We start from the raw sequence: 23,850 nt of genomic DNA, 5'->3' as shown, positions 1-23,850 counted from the left end.
TCAATAAAAGTCCTAGTGTTCAGAGCAGTTGGCATCTGTACTACAACGAGACCTGAACTGTGTATCCATGACACCTAAGAACTCTAGAGAAATTCCATTATTAACACCTCTGCTGCATCCTCTGGATTCAACGGGTTGACTTATCAAACAAACATTAGTGTCCTTCTTGAAATCATCTTCTCAAGTAACTCTTTCGAGTACAAACCCGTTTCCATCAGTTTATTCAGATGAAGTTACATTGTTTCATAGTTTGCCATTGTGAGATTTGAACTCTTGATCTTGGGTTTACAAACCCAGTACCATAACCACTTGGCTATTTAGGCCAAGCTCATCTTCTCAAGTATTCAGGCAAAACTCCTGCAAAATCAATTATGATGGACTGAACGCTGTGTCTGATTGGCCGGGTCTTGTTTTCTCAACTCTCAATGGCCAGTATTCCAGGGGAGGGCAAAGAAAATGCCTCAAAGACCTTCTGAAGCTCTCCATTGGGTTTGGCAGCATTGACCTTAATGACTAGGAGGAGCTTGCTACCAATCATTCAACATAGCAACAATTTGCCTCTCAAAAAGCATCATGCTTTGAGTCCAAATGCCTTAATGATGAGGCAGAGCAACAGCAGAGCAGGAAGGAAAAAGAAGCAAATCCTGCATTCCAGATCCCACTACCTCATGGAATATTCTGCCCCATGTATCCAAAGACCTGTGGGTCGAGAATCGATCTGTTCGGTCACATGGAGACCGATGGCAAAGATTCGTGACTTTGAGTAGACATCATCCTCAAGTGGAGGGACTGCCATTACCAACACATTCAACCCATAAAATCATCTCCAAACCTGTGAGGAAAATATGATGTTGTGAAGCAGTTATTGTTCTCGCTAAACTCAGAACATTTATGAAAACTGATTCAGATGACAGCCTGATAGAAAGCATTCTTGTTGCCTTTCCTCTGGTGGCTTTTATTTCTGATGCTGCCAGAACACCCTCATGTTTCTGTTTTGCAGTCCTTTCCTACCACATCAAAGATGTAATCACTTGGACTCAATCAGGCTTGGATAGAATCAATGGACTTATAGGTCCTTTCATTGGGAGTTCTCAGTGTTAATTCTAAGTGTATGTTTTCAACAGTGACATCTCCCTGGAAGTGGTCTAAAGCTCAGTCTTACAGGTTTATATTGTTTTGCATAAATCAACTCTTCCGTTGATTCTCTGACAATTCCGTCTCCATCTGTCACTTATTAAAATATGTGCCAACCTAGTTCTCCAAATTATTTGACCATATCTGTTGAGCAGTAGTGCTGGCTGTGCCTCCACTACATTGAGTCATGATTATGAATGACCATTGGATCTTGGCTCATCACAACAGTAATAATTTGACTTGGCCAAGGCAATCTTGGTTTAGGCTCAAGTAATCTCATTCTTTTGTTCTTTGAAATTGCCATTTTTGGCCCAAAACATGCCTTCTATTTCCAGAAGAACAAACTCTTAAGTGAAACTATATGAAAACGATCCCACGAGAATTGTAATTTGGGAACACAGAGGAACATTTGTTGAAACTCTTGGACTCATTTTATCTTGCCTGCTCTGAGATGGAATTTTCGCTTTACTTCCATTGCTAAGGCTTGGTTTACGATATTTTATGCTTAATACTTTCTTTCCATTCTTAATGCCACTGTGTCAAACAAGGAGATCCTCTCTTCCAAATTTACAGATGACACAAAGATTCTTTTTAAAATATTTTATCGCTAGACATCTAATTTTGTTTAAAAATATTGCAGAAATCTTAAACTCACTTCCATAGATTTCTCCCTATGAACGTACGAAATTGGTGCAGACGTAAGTCACTTATAGCCCCGCAAGCTGGCTTCGCCATTCAATACGATTATGGCTGAGCTATTTGTGTTTTGAATTCCACATTTCTATCTACCCCTGATAACCTTTGATTCCCTTGCCTAACAACAACCTAACTCCACTTTAAAAAATATTCAACGACCCTGCCTCCACTGCCTTCTGAGGCAGAGTGTTCCAAAGTTGCACAGCCCTCCGAGAGAGAAAAATTCTCCTAATCTCTGTCCTAAAAGGGTGACCCCCTAGTTTTAAAACAGTGCCCCCCCCCCCCTTGTTCTGGACTCACCCACAAGTCTATGTCTATGTAAAAGAGGAAACATGCTTTTCACATCCACCTTGTCAAAACTGTTCAGGATCTAATATACTTCATCAAGTCACCCCTCGCTCTTTTCAACTGCCACAGAAACAAGCCCAGTCTGCCCAACCTTGCCTCATAAGACAACGCTCATTTCAGGAATCAGTCTAGTAAACCTATTCTGAAACACCTCCAAAGCATTTACATCCTTCCTTAAATAAGGAATCTAAAACTGCACACAGTATTCAAAATGTGGTCTCACCAAAGCCCTATACAATTGAAGCATAACATTCTTACTTTTCTGATCAATTCCTCTCATAATAAAGAATAGCTTTGCATTAGCTGCCTTAATCACTTGTACACCTGCATACTAACCTTTTGGGACTCATGCACTAGAACACTTAGATGCCTCTGCACCTCTGAAATCTGCAATCGTTCTCTATTTAAATAATATTCTGCTTTTTACTTCTTCCTACCAAAGTGAACAACTTCACATTTTCCCACATCATACTCCACCTGCCAGATTTTTGCCCACTCACTCAACCTATCTCTATCCGTCTGCAACCTCATGTCCTCTTCACAACATACTTTCATACTTATCTTTGTGTCATCTCCAAGTTTAGCCACCATGCCTTCACCCCCAGCCCCCCTCACACCCCTCCCACCTGACTAAGTCATTGATATTAAAAAGTTGAGGCCCCAGCATAGACCCTTGCGGAACTCCACATGTCCATCCTGCCAATCAGAAAAAGACCCATTTCTGCATGCTCTGTTTTCTGTCAGCCAGCCAATCTTCTACATATGGTAATGTTACCCCCTAGGCCATGAGCTTTTTATTTTCTGCAATAACCTTTGATGTGGCACCTTATCAGATGCCTTTTAGAAATCCAAGTCCAGTACATCTACAGGCTCCATTTTATCCACAGCACAGGTGACTCCTTCAACAACTCCAATTAATTGGTTAAACATGATTTCCCTTTCACAAAACCATGTTGACTTCTCCTGATTCCCTTGAGTTTTTCTAAATGCCCAGCTATAACCTCCTTAATGCTATAACCTTCCCTGTGACAGATGTCAAACTAATTGGCCTATAGTTTTCTTGAATAGAGGGATTATATTTGCTAATTTCTAGGCTGATGGAACATTTCTAGAATCTAGAGAATTTTGGAAAATTAACACCAACGCATCTACTACCTCATTAGCCACCTCTTTTAAGACCCTAGCATGAAGTCCATCACGACCTGGAGACTTGCCAGCCCACAGCTCCATCAGTTTGCTTAGTACTGCTTCCCTAGTGATTGTAATTTCCCCAAGTTCCTCTCTCCCTTCTGCCTCCTGATTTACAGCAATTACTGGAATTTTTTCATATCCCCGGTGAAGACAGAAACAAAATTTCATCTGCCATTTCCTTATTATTTACTATTAACTCCCCATTGTCACTCTCTAGAGGACCAGCACTCACTCTACTTATTCTTTTCCTTTTTAAATACCTGTAGAAACTCTTGCTATCTGTTTTTACATTTCTAGCTAGCTTCCTCTCATACTCCTGATTAGCCTTTCAGTCATTCTCTGCCATTTTTTATATTCTGACCGATCATCTAACCTGCCTCTCATCTTTGAGCAGTAATATGCTTTTTCTGTAAGTTTGATGCTTTCCTTAACTTCATTAGTTAATCAGAGATGGTAGTTCTCCCCTTGGGCATTTTTCTTTATAGTAAGAGTATACTTATTCTGAGTATTCTGAAACATCTCCTTAAAAGTCTGCCACGGCTTCTCTATTGATCTATCCTCTAACCTAGTATCCCAGTTCACTTCAGTTCGCTCTGCTTTCATACCCGCATAGTTGCCCTTATTTAAGTTTAAAATACTAGTCTTAGGCCCACTCTTCTCCCTTTCAAACTGGATGTAAAATTCAGTCATATTGTGGGCGCTGCTACCTAGGGGGTGCCTTTGCTCTGAGGTCATTAATTAACCCTGTCAGCTCCAGTTCCATTAAGTTTTGTAAACAAAAACCTCCCAGATTAGCCACACAAACGTGAAGTTAATGAGAGGCTGAGTGTACACTGTAGGTAATCCAATTTTTGTTAAAACTTCAATAATCACAGACCTGGATGAATTGTTGCACTTCGCCTTTTAACTGCTTAAAAAAGTCTGATGATGCACAAAGTGACAAGGGGGATAAAATTAATTTCCACTGTGGCCGGGATTTTCCGGTCCCGCCATGCCGAGACCCTCCGTGGGAGATTCGGCCGCCCAGCCAGAAGCCCACGATCCCGGCGGTGGGTGGGTGGGGCAGGGAAATCCGACCCTGTGTCTTTCGTGACCTCAGGAAGCTCTGAAGTGCCACAAAACAGTTCAAGCCCGGGGTCTTGCCCTGCCATTTGCACTAGACAAGACCATGGACAGGATGGGTTAGAGCTGAGATCGGGTATTTCCAACCCTGGAGATCCCATGTCGATGGCCTTTGAAGGATCTGGTGTGGAAAACCAGGTATATGGGCTGCTGAACAGTGCATGTGAGGCCCACCTTGGAATCCAGCCCAGGCACATAGGTGTCCCCCTTCCAGCAAGGAGTGTGAAGCAGCTCTGATCTTTTGAGGTATAGCAGTGATGGGGGATGGAGCCTGGAACAGTGTATGGACCTAACCCTTCCCCATTGGCCACCAGTCATTGACTATAATTTTCTGGGCAACGCAATTTTAAGTGCCCTAGGTACTCCCCTAGTGGCATGGGCACCTACCATTCTTGTGGTAATGAGGGAATATCCCACTGGTTTCAGATGGTGCCAGTGGTGAAGAACGTAAGAAATAGGAGCAGGAGTAGACCATACAGGCCCTTGAGCATATTCCGCCATTCAATATGATTCACAGCTGACCTTCTGCCTCAACTCTTTACCCATCTGTGGATTCCTTGAGAAACCTAAAACCTAAATTCTGTCAGTGACAGAGCATCCGTAATCCCCTGGGGTAGAGAATTCCAAGGATTCACAATCCTTTTGAGTGAAGAAATTTCTCCTTGTTGCAATCACTAAATGATCAGCTCCTTATTCTAAAACTATGCTCCCGTGTCCCGAGCTTACGAATTAGGAGCTGGAATAGGCCACTCAGCCCCTCGAGCCTGCTCCACCATTCAATAAGATCATGGTTGATCTGACTGTAACCTCAAATCCACACTCCCACCTGCCCCCAATAAGCTTTCATCCCCTTGCTTATCAAGAATCTATTTACCTCTGCCTTAAAAATATTCATAGGCTTTGTTTCCACCACCTTTTGAGGAAGAGAACTCCAAGAAAAAAATTCTCCGCAACTCTGTCTTCAATGATCGACCCCTTATTTTTAAACTGTGACCTCAATTCTAGATTCTCTCAGAAGAGGAAACATCCTTCCCATATCCACGCTGTTAAGACCTTATACTTTCCCCAGCCAGAAGAATCAGTGGTTTGTCCTGTCAGACATCTTGAGAATCTCGTATATTTTAATGAGATGATTTATGCTTTTTCTAAACTCCAGAGAATATTAACCCAGTTGACTCAGGCTCTCATCACAGGACAACCCCCCTGACCCCAGAAATTACTCTAATGAATCCTTGCTGTGCTGTCACCAAAGCATATATTTTCCTGCTTAAATACGGAGGTCAAAACTGCACACACTACTCCAGGTGTGGTCTCATCAATGTCCTGTATAATTGTAGCAAGACTTCCTTATAATTTTACTCCAAGTCGTTGTAATAAAGGCCAATATATCCTTTGCCTTTCTAACTGCTTGCTGTACCTGGATCCAAGCCAGATGGACTGCAAACGTTCAAGAAGGCAGCTCACCACCACCTTCTCAAGGGCAATTAGGGATGGGCAATAAATGCTGACCCAGCCAGCAATGCCCACATCCCATGAATGAGTATTTTAAAAAATGAAGTAAAAACAAAACAGGTCTTTTCCTTGATGATAGGTTTATTCACAGGATGTAGCATTACAGATCTCTGCCTCCTAACTACTAACCTCCTAGTGTCCTAGCAGTCCCTTTTTATATGTGCTCAAAGACAATTAATCAGTACCCACGACCCATTTACCCTTAACCTTAACTATATAATTGGCGTGACGTTAACAGCGCATGCATGCTAGCTTTCAGTGTCTCTTGTACAAGTACGCCCAAGTCTCTCTGAATGTTAACATTTACAAATTCCTTTTAAGAGACATTCTGCTTTTCTATCCTTACTATCAAAGTGAATAACCTCACACTTCCCACATTATATTCCATCTGCCATCTCGTTGTCCATTGACTTAACCTGTCTATATCTCTTTGTAGCCTCTTTTGTGTCTTTTTGCCAGCTTCCATTCCCACCTGGCTTTGAATCATCAGCAAACTTGGATACATGACCCCCAGTCTCTTTGTCTAAGTCATTAATATAGAATGTGAGTAAGTGAGGCCCCAGCACTGATCTTTGTGGCACTCCACTTGTTACAGTCTGCTAAATTAAAATATCCCATTTATCCCGACTCTTTGCTTCCTGTCTATCCATAATATATTACTCCAGCTCCATGAGCCGTTATCCTGTGTATAACCTTTTTGTGCAGCGCTTTATCAAATGTCTTTTAGAAACACATCTGCTGGTTTCCCTTTACCCTACGAGTTACGTCCACAAAAACCTCTGATAAATTTGTCAAACACGATTTCCCTCTGATTAAACTATGTTGACTTTGTCTGATCATATTGGGCAGGATTTATCAGTCGGGGGGCCCGACATGCGGAATAAGATGATGCGCGATGACATCGAGCTTGCATCCCAGCGTCATGGTGCTATCGCGCGATGTTTCGATTGGCGGGCGCCGGAGTGGGCTGGGCGCCTGCTGATATGTAAATGGCCTATTAAGGCCATTAAGGAAATGATTCATGTAATTGTTAACACTGCCCGTCCGACCTTAAGGTCGGCGGGCAGGCAAAAAGGCCAAGTGGCCTTCATTATTTTTTTTAGGAAACCTCATCCACGAGCAGGATGAGATTTCCTAAAGCTTTTATTAATTAAATTTTTTAATATTTCCTCAATATAAAAACATGTCCCATCTCATGTGGCACAGTCACATGAGGGGATATGTTTAAATGCATTTTTAATCCATTTATTCATTAATTGCAATAGGCAGGGAGATTGAAGAGCTCTTTTGTGAGCATGTGTGAAAGAGTGCTGGCTCCGACTCTCTCTCTCTCTCTCCTCCCCCCGCCCGCAAAGGTAGCGCTGAGCGCAACGGCTCACGCCTTAATTGGCCCGCCCATGTAAAATGGCAGCTCGGACCCGATCGCGGGCGGCGATCAGCTCCGCATCTGCTCCTGCCGAGCCTGGCCGCCATTATGATTTTTCTAAAAGTGCATTGTTAAGACTTCCTTAGTAACAGGTTTGCAGCATTTTCCTGATGACTGATGTTAGTCTAATTGCATAGCAGTTCCCTGTTTTCTCTCTCACTCCTTTCTTGAATAGCGATGTTACATTTGCTTCTAATCCACTTAGGTCATTCTAGAATCTATTGAATTTTGGACAATCATGACCTGTACCTGACCTATCTCTTGCAGCAACCTCTTTTAGAACCTTAGGATGTAGGCCATCAGATCCGGAGGATTTGTTGGATTTTGTTATGTCCAGTTCTGGATGAGGTCCCCAATTTGTTAATTTCCCAGACGAGATTCCCAATTTGTTACGACCGGAACGGGACCCCAAGTTTGTTATGATCCCGGGTAAGGAGGAATGACCTGGCTCTCCCCTTTTTTTGAACCCCCCTTGGTTGGTCGTAACGAGGTTAATTTAAAAATCCTTTCCCCACGATACCTTTTCGCAGTTCAAATGTATTTACTTTTTATAAGGACCAATTTAATAAGGTTTTCTTGAGTCAAAGAAAGAGTAAATTTTAGTTACGAACACTCGAGGAAAAATAATAAAATGGTGCAACACAGAAAAGAAATGAGTAGTTAAGAGTCCAGATAAAAGTTTAAAAAAATATACAAATCAGTCTTTGGCTTTTCCGTGAGGCGTAGATAGTGGTACATTGTGGCCGTTAAGTTGGGTGATTTCGGTAGAGCTGACTTTGGTAGATTTGCAGTCTGTTGGAGACACTTGTTGGCTTGTCCCGGTGCAGGAATCCAGGTTCTCTCTTCAGGGTTGTTTCTTTTTACTTGTGGTCTCTGCTAGAACACACTTGCCTCCAGAAAAATAGAGAGAGAGAGAGAGAGAAATTGCCTGTTTGCCTTTGCAGGGGTGACTGACTGGTGTTTCTTCTTGTTGCCATCACTCACAAACACTGGTCAGCAGCCAGCTTTTTAACCCATTTTTCTTTTGTAGTCCCAGGAGGGGAAATAGTGGTGTTGCGCCCAGAGTCCATTTTCCTTCCACCTCAGACCATTTTACACATTCTGAGACATAAATCAACAGGAGATGGATTTTTGGATGACTGCTGTGATGTGATAATCAGTCTCCATTGTCTCCGCAAATACAGGAGATTAAAAACCCAGTCTTTTGGATTTTCCAAATCTTCCTTTTAAGTGTCTCTGTTTGAAGTAGGTCTTGACACCCCTTCAGGTGTGACATTCCATGTTCTCTCAGGACCAGCCTGTCAAGTATAATCCACGTAGGAATTTTCCAGAAAGTGGTCACTTTACATTATCAGTCATCTTTTGACCAGTCTTGACTTGCATTTCTTTTAAAAAAACACAGGTCTTCCTTTAAAAAGTTTAGGTAGGTAGTTTGTAGCTGTAGTCCGCTGTTGTGACAATTCTAGTCCCTTAAGTTGTTCCAATACTTTTTCTCTGCTAATTTAATTACTTTAAGTACCTCATTCTTATTAGCCCCTTGGTTATCCTCTATTTCTTGTGTATAATTCATGTCTTCAAGTGTGAACGCAAAATATTTGTTCAATGTCTCTGCCATTTCCTCATTTCCCATGATCATTTCTCCTGTCGCTGCCTCTAAGGAACCAACGTTTACTTTAGCTACTCTCCATTATATACTTGTAAAAACACTCATAAGCTCATTTTATATTCCTGGCTAATTTACTCTCATATCTATTTTCCCCTTTTTCATCAAATTCTGTTGTCTCCTTGCTGGCTTCCAAAATACTCTCAATCCTCAGGTTTACTGCTATTCTTTGCAACATTATAAGCCTCTTATTTTAATCTATTACTATCCTCAACATTCCTAGCTTTCCAGGGGTGGGTCTTCCCTGCTGAGTTTTTGTTTTTTTAATGAAATGTATTTTTGAACATCTTGAATCGTTTCTTTAATCTTTCCCACTGTTTATTTGCCTGCATACCTTTTAGTCTAGTTACCAGAGTTAGACAGTTCTCTCCTCATACCTATGCAATTGGCTTTGCTTAAGTTGAAGAATCTTGTTTGAGATTGGAATAAGTCGCTTTCAAACCTCGGATGGAATCCAGTTGCCTTACGATCACCTTTTTCCAGCTTTTACAATGAGATTACTAATTAACCCAGCTTCACTACACAATCCTATATCTAAAATAGCTCTAACCCTAATTGGTTCCATAATGCGTTGTTCCAGAAAACTGGCATGAAAGCATTCTACAAACTCATAGTCCAGACTACCTTTGCCAATTTGATTGCTCCCTCCAACATAAAGATTTAAATCCCCCAACAATTATTACATTATCTTTGTTACAATCTCCAACTATCTCTTGCTTAATGCTCTGACCACCTGTATAACTGTTGTTAGGGGGCCTGTACACTACTCCCACTAACATTTTCTGATCTACTGATTCTACTTCCTGACCTTCTAAGCCAGTATCCTTTCTCATGACTGTCCTTACGCCACCCTTTACTATCAGGGCAGCTCCCCCATCTTTTCCATCCATTTCTTTCCAAAATATTGTGTACCCTGGAATATTTATTTCCCAACCTTGGCCTCCTTCTAACCATGGCCGGGTCACTTAGGGCAAGTTTGGAGGTGGTGCGGGGGTAGGGGCATAAAATGGGAGTGGACTAACGAGAGGGCCAGCCTTGGGCTGGGCATGTCAGAGAAGGGTGAAGAGGGGCATGTTAATAGACGCCTGCGCCCTGAAGAGGCTGTCCCCAGGAGAGAGTGTACCACCAGAGGCTGAATCTTCTCCAAATGTTCAAACATGTCAGTAAAGATTGCAGCTCTCCAGGGAGGTCATTGCCTGGAGTATGAGCTGAGACCCATGGGGAGTGTTGGACACCTATTACCAATGGCACTGAAAATCACCCTGGCTCTCAACTTCTACAGCTTCTGCTCTTTCTAGGGGTCCACTGCGATAAGTGTAGGATCTCCCAGTCTACATCCCAGTGGTGCATCAAGGGGATAACCAGTGCCATTTTGAAGGGGGCTGCTGATGATGTGTGCTACTACATTGATCTGGAAGGTCAGGGGGGCAAGGCCATCAGTTTCAGGGCCGTTGCTAGATTCCACCAAGTGCAAGGTGTCATTGACTGCATGTGGGTCATCAAGGCTCCCACAGACCAGCCAGCAGCCTTCATTAACTGGGAAGGCTTCCATTCCAGCAATGTCCAACTGGTCCCTGGCCATCAAAAGTGGATCCTGCAGGTGTGTGTAGTTCCCAGGAAGGGTCATGACACCTACATACATCGACAGTCCCAGTCGCTGCAGCTTTTCTGGTTCCTTACGCATCTTCGGGGATGGATACTTGGAGACCAGGGCCATCCACTAAAGACATGGCAGCTTACACCTTTGAGGGATCCTTGCACGAATGCAGAGGAGAGGTATAACCCCTGTCATGGATCAACCCGAGTGACTACTGAACAGGCCATTTGGCTTCTAAAGATGTGATTCAGGTGCCTAGATTGAGCTGTTGGAGCCCTTCAGTATGCTCCCCGGAGGGTTTCACGTTTGGTGATGGTCTACTGTGCTCTGCACAACCTAGAACTACAGAGGGGAAGCAATGAATAATGAGGACATCACTGAGAGAGATGCCCCCTCTGGCAAAGAGTGCATGCAGGAATCAGCTGACCAGGAAAGATGAGGACTCCTTAGATCACAGGCAAGCGCAATGAGATTCGCATACAGGAGACTTGGGACGCCTGAAAACAGAGCTGTTTCCTGTGACCCTTTTGCCCTTTCAGAAAAATTCCAATGAAATCTTACCTTCAGTCAGCTGTCGCCTCCTTCATCCTGCACTTCAGCGCCCAGAGTCTCCACCCATCACTTCCAGCCTATTGAGGGACGAAGGGTGAGATCTCAAAGCAGCAAAATTTGGAATGAGTGAAAAATACAACAAAAGCAGGGCTTAACATTGACAGATTGTAATCAGCTATCAACCCCAAGTGCTCCTCTTAATTCCCTTTCGAGTGCTGCTACGTGGTGCTACTCACCTCCTCCCTGCAGCTGAGGAGGAGGTTGGATGCTGATCCGGATGCCCTGTGACCTGTGCGACCTATCCGGCCAGCCTTTGGCTGCCTGAAGCCTGGCAGGCTGAGGGGCTTAGTACAGGTGCGGCAACCTCCTCTGTCACTCTGGCAACCTGGAGCTGCTGGTGTCTCTGGTAGAGGGGCTGAGAAACTGCTGTCCACAACAGCAGTGCCCTGAGAGGAACCCCAGAAGCAGAAGGCAGGCACTCCTCCTTCTACTTTGCAAGGCGCACTTGTACCTCCGTGCTGACCGGAGAACGACGAGGAGCTGGTGGAGAATCCATGTTACTCTTGTCACTGTTGTGTTGAGCTCATAGACAAGGCTATTGGAAAGTAGGCTTGTGTACATCTCTGATATCCACTGACTGCTGGAGCTGGCTGTCCATGACGGTCACCAATCTCTTGAAGGAGGAAGCCATGCACACACACGCATGACTCAGAGCCTGGTTGAACTCCTCCATCATCCATGCGTGGGTGTACAGAGCTTCTGGAAGCTCCACCAGAGCTCCTCTGTCACCTCTCCCCACAGCTGCAGCCGTTGCCATGTTGTGGCTGACTCCAAAAGCTCAGCCATCATCCTGGGGCTCAGCGTGGCCCTGGCCTCTCACAGTCCTCTGACTGTCAGTGGTCTTGGCTGTCACAGCCAATGTCAGCAGCTTGGCGGATCTGTGATGCGCTCACCAGCTTGTGACCCTGAATCTAACTGCCGGTGTATACCCACCAACATGAGAATCTGCAGGGTGCAGGGAAATGACATGAAGCTGCACCCTCTGAGGAACCCCCACCCTCCACTCCTCAGAGGCGGCAACTAGTCCCTGGGGTCTCACGCTTGATTACCTCGGCTGGATCCTGACTGGCATGAGAAAAAATAACATGTAATGGTTAAAGGTTCCCATTTCCTTATCCTAACCATGCTTGCTTTGCACCTCCATGTGGCCAGCAGTGGTCTTGCGAGCACTATGCCTTTTGTGTGCCGTATGTACCCGTGTGCTCCTGCACTTTATTTCCTTCCCTCTCTTGTTTGGCACTCCTGCCTTGCCATCAGCAATTGAACGATCAACCTGGTGCGCCACCAACTCCAGGGCTACCTCCTCCATGGGGGTGAAGATGTGGAGGTACAGCAACCCTGCGCCAGTTTTAGCCTGCTTGTTAATGTTGTGTGTTGTCTGGAAGCACAAGAAGGAAGATTGCCAGTTTCCCTACAGAGGCAAGTGCAATATCTCGGCAGGCGGGTGCCCACTTGCCTATGATGGGGGCACAAGAATGCCACCTGCATTTGGCCACCCTTGAGAAACCTTGTGGGGGGTCAGTAAAGACAGACGGACGCCTCTCACTGAGATGCAGCCACAAGTCTTATGGATGCAGATGTGTTGCGAGGGGACAGTCAGGGAGCAGCAGTAGAAGGATGGGGGTCTTTGTTCAGGCAACAATGAGTACAGGGCTGGAAGTTCCCCTCCAAGCCATCCACCATCCTGACTTGGAAATATATCGCTGTTCTTTCACTGTCGCTGGGTCAGAATCCTGGAACTGCCTCCCTAACAGCACGTGGGTGTACCTACGCCACGTGGACTGCAGTGGTTTCAAGAAGGCAGCTCAGCACCATCTTCTCAAGAGCAACGAGGGATGGGCATTAAACGCTGGCCCAGCCAGTGAAGCCCACATCCCATGAATAAATAAAAATAAATAAATATGGTGCAAGCTGACACTGATCCTGCTACCTGCCTTCCCGCTTCTGGCCTGGGATTGTTCGACCCCCACGCCTTGCATTCCTTAATTGGCTGTTTTTTGTGAGAATACGTGTGATTGGTCACTTAATGGGAAAACAGAAATGGCACCTGTTTCCATGGTACCATCATCATGACCTTCACCTTTTAGCCCATATTTCTGCAATGGCGATTTGATTTAAATCATTTATTTGAGCTGCTGGTTCATCTAATTGCAAATGCTTTGTGCACTCAGGTAAAGAGATTCCCATGAGGTACTGGGATTGCTGTCTCTCTGACCTCTGACCCTATTGTCTTTTCCCAGACACTGGGTTCTAGAGAACACTTAATTTGTTTGCACTCCAAATATTTGAGATACACATTTAATTTTGTGTTATATTACCTGTCAATGTTCCAAAAAAATGCTTTCAAAATTGAAGAGTGAGGTGAGAGTGACTGCCCTTGACATCAAGGCCGCATTTGACCGAATGTGGCATCAAGGAGCCTTAGCAACACTGGTGTCCATGGGAATCAGGGGGAAAGCTCTCTGCTGGTTGGAGTCATACCTAGCACAAAGGAAGATGGTTGTGGTGTTGAAGGTCAATCATCTCAGCTCCAGGACATCACTGCAGGAGTTCCTCAGGGTAGTGTCCACAGCCCAACCATCTTCATCTGCTTCACCAAAGACCTTCCTTCTGTCATAAGGTCAGAAGTGGGGATGTTCGCTGATGATTTGCAGAACGTTCAGCACCATTCACAACTCCTCAGATACTGAAGCAGTCCATGTCCAAATGCAGCAAGACCTGGACAATATCCAGGCTTGGGCTGACAAGTGGCAAGTAACATTCGCACCACACAAGTGCCAGGCAATGACCATCTTCAGCAAGAGAGAATCTAACCATCACCCCTTGACATTCAATGGCATTACGATCATTGAATCCCCCACTATCAACATCTGGGAGTTACCATTGACCAGAAACTGAACTAGACCAGTCACATAAATACTGTGGCTACAACAGCACATCAGAGGCTAGGAATCCTGCAGCAGGTAACTCACCGCCTAACTCCCCAGAGCTGTCCACCATCTACAAGGCACAAGTCAGGAGTGTGATGGAATACTCTCCACTTACGTGGATGAATGCAGCTCCAACAACACTCAAGAGGCTAGACACCATTCAGGACAAAGCAGCCCATTTGATTGGCACCCCATCCACAAACATTCACTCCCTCCATCATTGACACACAGTGGCAGCAGTATGTACCATCTACAAGATGCAGTGCACTAACTCACCATGGCTCCTTAGACAGCACCTTTCAAACCCACGACCACTGCTATCTAGAGGGACAAGGGCAGAAGACACATGGGAACACCACCACGTGGAAGTTCCCCTCCAAACCACTCACCATCCTGACTTGGAAATATATTGTCGTTCCTTCATGTAGGTGGGTCAAAATGCTCTCTAACAGCACTGTGGGTGTACCTACACCACATGGACTGCAGCAGTTCAAGAAGGCAGATCACCACCACCTTCTCAAGGGCAAATAGGGATGGGCAATAAAAAAGCTGGCCCAGCCAGCGATGCCCACATCCCATGAATGAATGAAAAAAAAGGGCTGTGGTGCATCATTTTGAAACATCAATATACTGTATCATGCCTGGTAAGATTGGAGGGAATGGGGGTAAAAGAGTAAACATAGATTTTAATCTGTATGTCATTGAGGTCCTGAGCTCCGCTCTATGTTATGAATAGTCTCCTAAACCCAGGCACCTTACACATTACTGGGGGTAGGGGGGAGGAGAAATAAGTCAGAAGAAGAGTGATTCAAGGCCATTGGCTGATATTATATCAGGTAGTAAATGGTTCTGTAATGTTAATCTGGAATACTATTTTAATTTAACCAGTGGGAGTTGAACAAGGAGACAGATTCAAGTGTGCAGTAGGTAACATTAGAACTGATATCATCAGGTCCTTTTCAGACTTTTGGGCAGAGTGGTGGAGACATGAAACCATGAAGTAATTTCACAACCAGTTTGATACAGTAATGAATGGGATTGCAGGGCTTTTCTGGAGTGAATTAAGGTGGGCCAGTCCTTTCCTCATCTTGTGAATGTTAGCCAGCTCCTCCTGGTGACCAACTCAGAGTGGCACTGACAGCTTACTGGAGCTGGATATGCTGTCTTGCCTGTAGCTGGTGCTCAACAATGTTCTGACCTTGACTCTGGAAGGTTAAAGAGTCCCCTTCAAGAGAGAGCCACAGTCAAACGTTTATTTGTGCAGACTGCAGCATAACAAGATTCATGAGGTCACCCATGCTTTAAGAAGTAACTTGCACCCTGCAACACTGCCCAGTTATTCTGATCTGAGGCAGCATGAGCTACAATCTATATCTGCACTGAAACATGCATTCACAGAATTCTGATTCACAAGGCACCTTGTTCCCCAGCAGAACAAAGCCTTGCTCCCAGCATTTATTTTTTAAACAGACCTGTACCTTCATGGACAATACCATGAAGTTATAAATGCTACTGGTCAGCTTGGAACTTTCACAGCGGTTAATCTGTTCAGTGTAAATATCTCTGGCGTAGATTTTTATTCTTAGAACTGCCTATAATTTTGTTTTGTTCTGCAGGTTGTATGGGTAACAGCTACCCTCCCCTATCTCGTCCTGTTTATTCTCTTGATACGGGGAGCCACTTTGCCTGGTGCATGGCGAGGACTCCTCTTCTATCTTAAACCTGAATGGAACAAACTGCTTACCACCCAGGTGAGTCAACCTGAGACATATTGGGCCCTGGCTTCAATACTACTGATTCACTACACTTCAGAACCTCTGTGTCCTACCAGACAGCCATAGTCTATCACTGTGTAATGTCTGTGGTTCAACACCCTAAAGTGTGTTATGTCTATAAAATTAACTGTAGAACTCTATTTGTATTATGCTGTCTTTGGAACCATCACATTGACATGGCGTTGTATCAAAGTTCTTTTAGTGAAAGAGATGTAAGCGATGTGCACGGTATTGAGTTGTGGTGTTATTGCAGTGTGCCCCAATAAGGGAATAAAGTAAAACCTCCCACTCTCGAAACTTCTTTGGCTCCTCAACCTCCCCCTCTGCGTTTTCTTCACACCTGAAGGAGCTGGTGTGAGCTGGGATGGAGTTCCAGAAGCAGCAAGGGCCCCTTCCCACACCTGGGCTTTATGACGCTGGAAACTGAGGTGATTTACCTGTGGAGGATGAGATCACTGAGTTAGAAAGTCATGGGGATAAAGACCTGCTACAACAGAACTGGAGTGAAACTCTAGGCTAACAAGCTGGTGAGGTGCAGGGGGAAGATTGTGTTCTTGGAGATGTCTCTTTTTGATTCTCTAGATCTTTGCCGGCTTATCTTTTAGAAAATAATAGACATTAAATAAGGAGGTGCAGGGGGTGGGGGTGGGGGTGCATGGTGGGGCTGGCTGCAGAATTAAAGAATGTAAAGTTTGGGAAATAGCAAAGCTGGAGTTCAGTCCTTGCAAGTGATCTCCAAAACAGTAGGGAGTCAGGGAAAAGGACACCACTACATGCATAACCAATCCCAAATCGGAACATCACTAGGGCCGAAATTCTACATAAAATGCAGGAACCATTCTAAACTCCATTGAGTTCGGCGGGAATGTAAAATCCCACTGCCTGTAAAATTCCGCCCTAGGAATGAGACTTAGAGAACCCTCACTAGATCATTAGAAAGGAACTATTTCTGGAATTTCATGAAAAATCCAACTGCAAGCAACTTTGAAGTTTCATTGATCAGCATGCTTTTAAATTCATCTTCTGTCCTCAAAGCTTCTACTTACTTGTGCTTTTTTTTTTGGCTGCAATTCACTGAAATTGGCCTAATGTGCACAAAAGATTGAGGAATTTTAAGCATCAATTAGATTTGGCGGAAATGAAGTTCTGTGATCTTTTGCATTGTTTAAATAACATTGTGCTTGGAGCTGACCCTGCCCACACTCCCAGCATGTATGAATCTACTTTGGGAGTTTCTGTTAATTGTGTTTGTCTGCAGGACTCAGGAGAGGCAACCATTAAACTGGTCCTTTTGGTGCTAGGATACTAATGGAACATTTAAATAATTTTTTTGTATTTTTTAAATTTACTGAGAAACTGACTACTGTATCCCAGCAGGTTCTAGCTCCGCATATTTTTGAAATCTTTTTCAGTCATTTAAAATCGGGGTTACTCACAGGTGGCGCATAGATACTGTGATTAAATGTGATTATTTTTGTGCTAACCACATTCCAACTGCATTAATCAAAGTGCACCGGGTTACCTCAAGAATATCGAGGAATATTAAAATTCTGATTGTGCTGGCCCATGGCAGTGTCTGCTTTTAGCAATATGCTCAAACGCCTCAAAACAGGTGCAATTTTGAGCATAATTTGCGCTGTACCTAAAGCTAATGCTCTATTGCCATATAGCTAGGGAGTCCAGTGTGTTTCCTCTCCCGAATCATTTCTTTAGGGTAAATGAATGGACAGAATCTAGTGCAAAAACAAATAAAGGGTGAAGCTTGACTGATGTTTGCTGCTGAAATTTAGAACAATGTTGTAATCAGTAGTTTCTTCCTTTGTTTACTCTATGTTTATTTTAACATGACATATTTTTCTAACTATTATTGTTCAGGGATTTCTGTACTAAGTCATGGAGAAGGTCACATCTTCTTCTGTAAGAAAGGTCAGCAATACAGCATTCCCTCTCCCTCAGTACTAGACTGAAGTTTCAGCCTATACTATGAGTTCAGCTCCTAGAGTGAAACTTGACTCTGATTTAGATGTGAGAGCACTACAGTACACCTGCATTAGTAAGCTAAAGACAGTTCCATAACTGGATGAAACTATGGAGAAAACCACCAAGGTTTAACTTGTTCCTTGTGACATTTGTTCCGAATTTATTATGCAACTGCCTTTGACTATCTGTAATTCAACAAAACCTGTCAGCTGCATAACTTCAGTTGTTATTACCTATTCAATACTGACAGTTCAGATCTTTTTAAAGCTTTTAAATATAGTCGAAAGATTCAACTAGTTTCAAGGATGTGAACAGTTACTAAACTGACTGCTGTTTTTCTGACTCCAAAAGCGTGAGCAGTTCTAGTCCTGATGCCCGGAATCAGAATGATGGCCCAGGTGCATTTCTCTGGTCTGAGGTCAGATGTCAGGGTGAGAGATATCACCTAGGAACTAATTATCACACTGCAGAAGTTGGTGTTCACAACAGAGTCACACAGGGAGATAGGCAGCTACAAAAGCAAAATTACACCCATAAGAACAATTACCCAATGTAATAATATCCCCAGATGAGCTGGGATAACTTCTCTGCTTTCCTGTCCTAGTGACCGGGAATGAAACTTCTAGCCAGAATTTTAATATTCAGCATTTTAGCAAATGGTGGCCATGCAGGTTGGGAAATGTTGCTGAAAATGATCTGACCATTAATTATATGCTTGGGCTTTGGCTCAGTGATTAGCATTCTTGCCTCTGTGTCAGAAGGTCAGAGCTCAAACTCGATGCTCGAGGTTTTACCGTGAAATCCTGATACTGAGGTGCAGCTTGGGGTAGGGTTGCACTGTTAGAGATGGCATCTTTCAGATGAAATTTTAAACAGAGGCCCTGTCTACCTCCTCAAGTGAATGTAAAAGATCCTGTAGCATTATTCAAAGAAGTGCAAGGGAGTTCACCCAGTATTACAATCAGCATTTCTCCCTCAACCAAAACCATTAGAAACAAATCATCTGGCCAAATATCGCATTGCTATGTGCGACACTTTACTGTGTGCAAGTTGGCTGCTACATTTGACTACTAAACAACAATAACTATATCTTAAGATGACTTAATTACTTCTCATAGAGCCGTAATGGCACAGGAGGCCATTTGGCCCATCCAAGAACTTTGGGATCCCCTGCCATCACAAAACATGTTACATATTTATTCCCCAACCAGCATCACTAAAAATAAAATTATCTCATTGCTGTTTGTGAGACTTTGCTGTGTACAAATTGGCTTCTGTGTTTCCCCACATTAAAATAATGACTACACTCCAAAAGTACTTCACTGGATGTAAAGAGCTTTTTGATCTCGTCAAGGAAGTTCTTTCTTTCTATGTTTTTTAGTTATCTCTTTCTAATGATTGGATAAACATGGGCTGCGGGATGGAATTTTGGGCAACTCAGTAAGCTTTACCCTCCACATGATCATCCTGCATTTGTATTTAAACCCTTAAGTATTCCCTTGGCATTCCTCGGGACTCAGTGGGTCTTATCGAGTTAGATTGACTGATTTGCCATTGTTGTAGAGTTCAGTCATCAGCTGGTACATGTAAGAGGTGGCGTTTCCCAGGTGGTTGAAAATGAACAGGGTGATCAGTTCAGGAGGATGTGGCCGGACACAGGGCAGTCTGCACTCACCCTGGAGACAATCTCACTTTCGGAGAACCAAAGAAGTGCATGGGGTGGGGCTTGGCTATGACGGCGAGTTTGTATGTTCCATTCCATGCTGTTAGGTGCCCATTGGTGGGAAAGGTCTTAGTCTCTAAAAGATGAGACACTGTCCAGCTCTTATAATGGGTTCCATTAGATAGTTATAAGTGGTGGGGCCTGCTTTAGCAACCTAGAGATATTGCTGAAAAAAGACATCTGTTGTCGAAGCTTTTCAGCTTGGACTCATCAGGACATTCACAAGAATACCAATTGTAAAGGGAACAACAATTTATACTGCAATTTATACTTGTTCCCTTTACAATTGGTATTCTTGCGAATGTCCTGATGAGTGCAAGCCAAAAAGCTTCGACAGTATGTCTTCTTCAGCGCTACTCAAATTCTATACTACCAAACGAATAAACTTAGAGATAGTGAATTCAAATTTCACCATAGCAAGCTGTGAAATTGGTCTCAACAAACCTGGTAATTTTCGGCCTGGCACCAGAAAGGATGACCATAATGGGTTAGGGTTGGGTAATTGGGTTATTGGGTTATTGGGTTGCCATTTAAAAAAAAAAACAACTTGGTTGGCTAATGTCCTGCTCGGAAGACAGCCTGTCACCCTTAACCAGCCTGGCCCATATAAGCCCCCACCCACACAATGGCCGGGATCTTCTGGTCTGGCCGCAGGCGAGGATCATGGTGGGACAGATAATTTGACGGAGTGTGCAACACCGGAAAATCCCAGCCAATCTGGGTGACTCTTAACATCCTCAGAGCAACTTGAAATGGGCAAGATATTGACTGTCGAAGTTCTGTCGAAGGGTCATGAGGACTCGAAACGTCAACTCTTTTCTTCTCCGCCGATGCTGCCAGACCTGCTGAGTTTTTCCAGGTAATTCTGTTTTTGTTTTGGATTTCCAGCATCCGCAGTTTTTTTGTTTTTATTTAAGATATTGACTTGTCAGCATTGCTTATAACTTGAGAACAATTTTTTTAAAAGGGAGAAAGGAGGAGCATTGCCTTAATTAAAATTAACTACAAACTTTATTTGGTTACCACAAGACTGATAAACAGTTACTAGGACCCCAGCCACCTTCATATATAAAGATGAGCCCCAATGATCCCTTTGTATCTAGGGTCATGGACAGGATTGATACTTCACTAAAAGACAGGGAGACAACTGTACTTTCCTTCAAAGTAGGTATTTCTCAGAGCTATTACTAACATCATGATGAGTATTTGTGTATTAACAATATCTGCTCCCACCCCATTTGTTCTACCCACTTTTATAAGGGTGTTATTTTCTTCCTAAGAGATCCAGGAATGTGTTGTGATTTCAAAGTTACCTTCACTGAAGGAAGTGAGAGGTTGATGTTTAATGTATTATCTGGAGCTGTTAAAATATGCAAATATTTTACACCATAGAGCAGATGTAAAGCTTCATATATGAAATTTATATGACTTTATATGAAATTATACCATCAGAACTGGAGATGATTATTGCAATTTTTAAAAATACATTTATCTGACCTAAACGAAATAATGCCTTAGAAACTTTACTCCTTTCCACTGACTTAAAATTGAGGGTGAAGTGTCCAGACTTAATTCTAACTGACTCCCCCCCGACAAAGCTACTCCATCGCCCTGATCTCCATAATGTAGAAAGTGCAAGATTCTTATTTCGTTCATCATGTGTCAACAACCCTGATTTTAAAAGAATTCCAGCATTAGTTTTTGTATAATTGTGAACGTGCAACCAAATGTGTAAACAGGAGCAGTCCCTGGGCAGCTGTTGGCCTTATGCCTTGCTTGTGTGTGAAATCCCTCATTGTGATTTTGATATGGTTTGACAGTAGGTAACCTTTAGAATCAAAACACTCTCACTGAGATAGTAACCCTGACAGCAAATGGTCTGTTACTTGGAAATGCATAATAACTCAAGTGTGCCGTTTTAATCTGTGCTTTAATTAAACTGGACTTGCAGCTTGTGTTCAATATAACTATAAAAGGACAAAAGTATTGATTTGGCAGGCAAACAAGGTGCCAGTTATCACTTGTGTAAACTTGTCACCTCTCCAAAAGTGCCAGTTTGCAGGGTTATATGCTTCATTGACTGTATTCCTAGTTTTATCAGGGACTGTTACCTTTCTCCAGGGGATGAAGTGGTCATCAGATCCACATGAAGACAGAAAACTAGGGTTGTGGGGAACTGATAATTGAAATGATCTCATCTGATTGGCTATTCAAGAGGCATTAAAATAGAACTATAGATATCTTGGACTGTGCTGTGGAGTTACGTTACTGGGTAAAAGAAGGAACTTACACTTTTATAGCATCTTTCATAATCTCGGAACATCCCAAAGTGATTTACAGCCAAAGAAGTACTTTTGAAGTGTAGAGTGAGTACTCTGGTGAGGCTGTTCACTACCTGGTATAAACGGGTGGATTGGGTGTGCTGGGTACCCACCCATTTGTACCTGCAAGTCGCAAATTAGCTTCTAAAAAGGGTGTAGGAACTTGATTTGCATGAGTACCAGACCACTGCTCAAACCAGGTGTTCAACAACGTACAGGCCAAGCTGAAAATTGCATTAGGTGGGCCTTGGCCACCCATAGGGTGGACAAAGGACCCCAAACGCACGAGTTTCAATATCCTTCTGCTGAGAAACAGGCGAGATTCGGGCAGCCAATGTTTGCATGAATATTGAAGCCCCCCCCCCACCCCCACCCCCACCACCTCACACAGTTCTTAGAGGTATTGGTTTCCCATAATGCAAGCTTTATTATCTATATTGCATTGCTTATACACTTCTGAACATATCCATTCAACAACAAAAACGATGGTTGAACCAAAAAAGTCATTAGGATTTAAAAATCACCTGGCATGGAGTAAAGTTCAATCATTCAAATCCAACGCTGGGCTAACTGTACGTTAGAACAGTGTCATCTTGGGTCCACAGTCAGGGGAGGACTCTTTTCTGCTCCCTCCCTCCCTCTCCCCCCTCTCTCTGTCTCTCTGGTTACAATGGTGAAGAGTGAGTAATTTGAACTATCTCTAAGAGGACATTAGATAGAACAAAGCTGACCCATAATTGGCTATCATTGAACATGGAATTGGCAAACTCATTCATTGAGGAAATAAGTTGGTGGTGGTGAAGTTGAAAGGTTCATAACGGGGTGCTGCTTGAAGTTTGGTTTCAGACTAGTTGATGGTGATAGGATAAAAAGAGCTTTATTTTCCACATGAAACTGGGTGACAAAAGTGAAGCTCGATGTCTCTCATTCACATTTTGATACTGAATTAGGCTATCAGAGATGTTAAAGTATAATACTAGGGAATGGATTAAACTGTACACCATTGACCTATCTGAACAACAAAAGCCCAAGTGGGAGCACTTGATAGTGAAATTGGAATAATGCCTCTTTTAAACATTGATAAGCCCCACAAAGAAACAGACAAAGTGATTCAGTCATTGAGCTTTATGTTTACAGACTCACCTAATTTGAATTATATCCTTATAAGGCATTGCCATGAATTAATCACTTTACACATAACTTCCAATTCAAACAAACAATTTTTGATTTTGACAATCAACTTTCCCACTGCGCCATCATACTCAGATGTTCATTTGCATTGTAAAAGCCATTAAATTCTTCAGATGGGTCAACAGCAGAAGAGTTATTTTATGCAGTGTGTGGCGAGGATTGTTGTTACTACAGTTGTGAGATGATGAATATCATTATAGGGTTGAGTTGGTGCCGATGACATTTGAACAGTTTTATAAGCACAGATGTGTGCACTAATGCAGTGACATGACCACCTCACTAATGTTGAAATAATGATACACTGACATATTTCAACAATGTTAAATTACATAAAACACACACCTCTATTCAAACTTCACACTGCTGCATATGTACCAACACCTGGACCAGCAGTTGACATGGTTAACAAAAACAGAATTACCTGGAAAAACTCAGCAAGTCTAAAAACAAAGAACTGCGGATGCTGGAAATCCAAAACAAAAACAAAACAAAAACAAAAACAAAAACAGAATTATCTGGAAATTGACATGGTTATTCAGGTTTTTTTTTTGGAAATTCAGTTTGACGCACTAAGTTCTCTGACGAGCACAACAGAATCTATTTTTTCCTCCTATCCCGTCCTTTCTTGA

The 23,850-nt window shown here is 43.2% G+C and overlaps 1 protein-coding gene across 1 annotated transcript in view; it reads left to right on the top strand.

Annotated features, from left to right (window-relative positions):
* Window positions 1-23,850, top strand: part of slc6a4a (solute carrier family 6 member 4a) — a 304,082-nt gene that overhangs the window by 20,634 nt on the left and 259,598 nt on the right. The window contains exon 5 of the mRNA XM_041196723.1: window positions 15,848-15,982. Coding sequence (XP_041052657.1) covers window positions 15,848-15,982 — 135 coding nt within the window. The remainder of the gene's footprint in view (window positions 1-15,847; window positions 15,983-23,850) is intronic.

The sequence above is a fragment of the Carcharodon carcharias genome, chromosome 10, assembly GCF_017639515.1.
Source record: "Carcharodon carcharias isolate sCarCar2 chromosome 10, sCarCar2.pri, whole genome shotgun sequence".
NCBI lineage: Eukaryota > Metazoa > Chordata > Chondrichthyes > Lamniformes > Lamnidae > Carcharodon > Carcharodon carcharias.
Note: the sequence above shows the minus strand (reverse complement) of the source record. Positions and strands in the feature narration are given on the sequence as shown.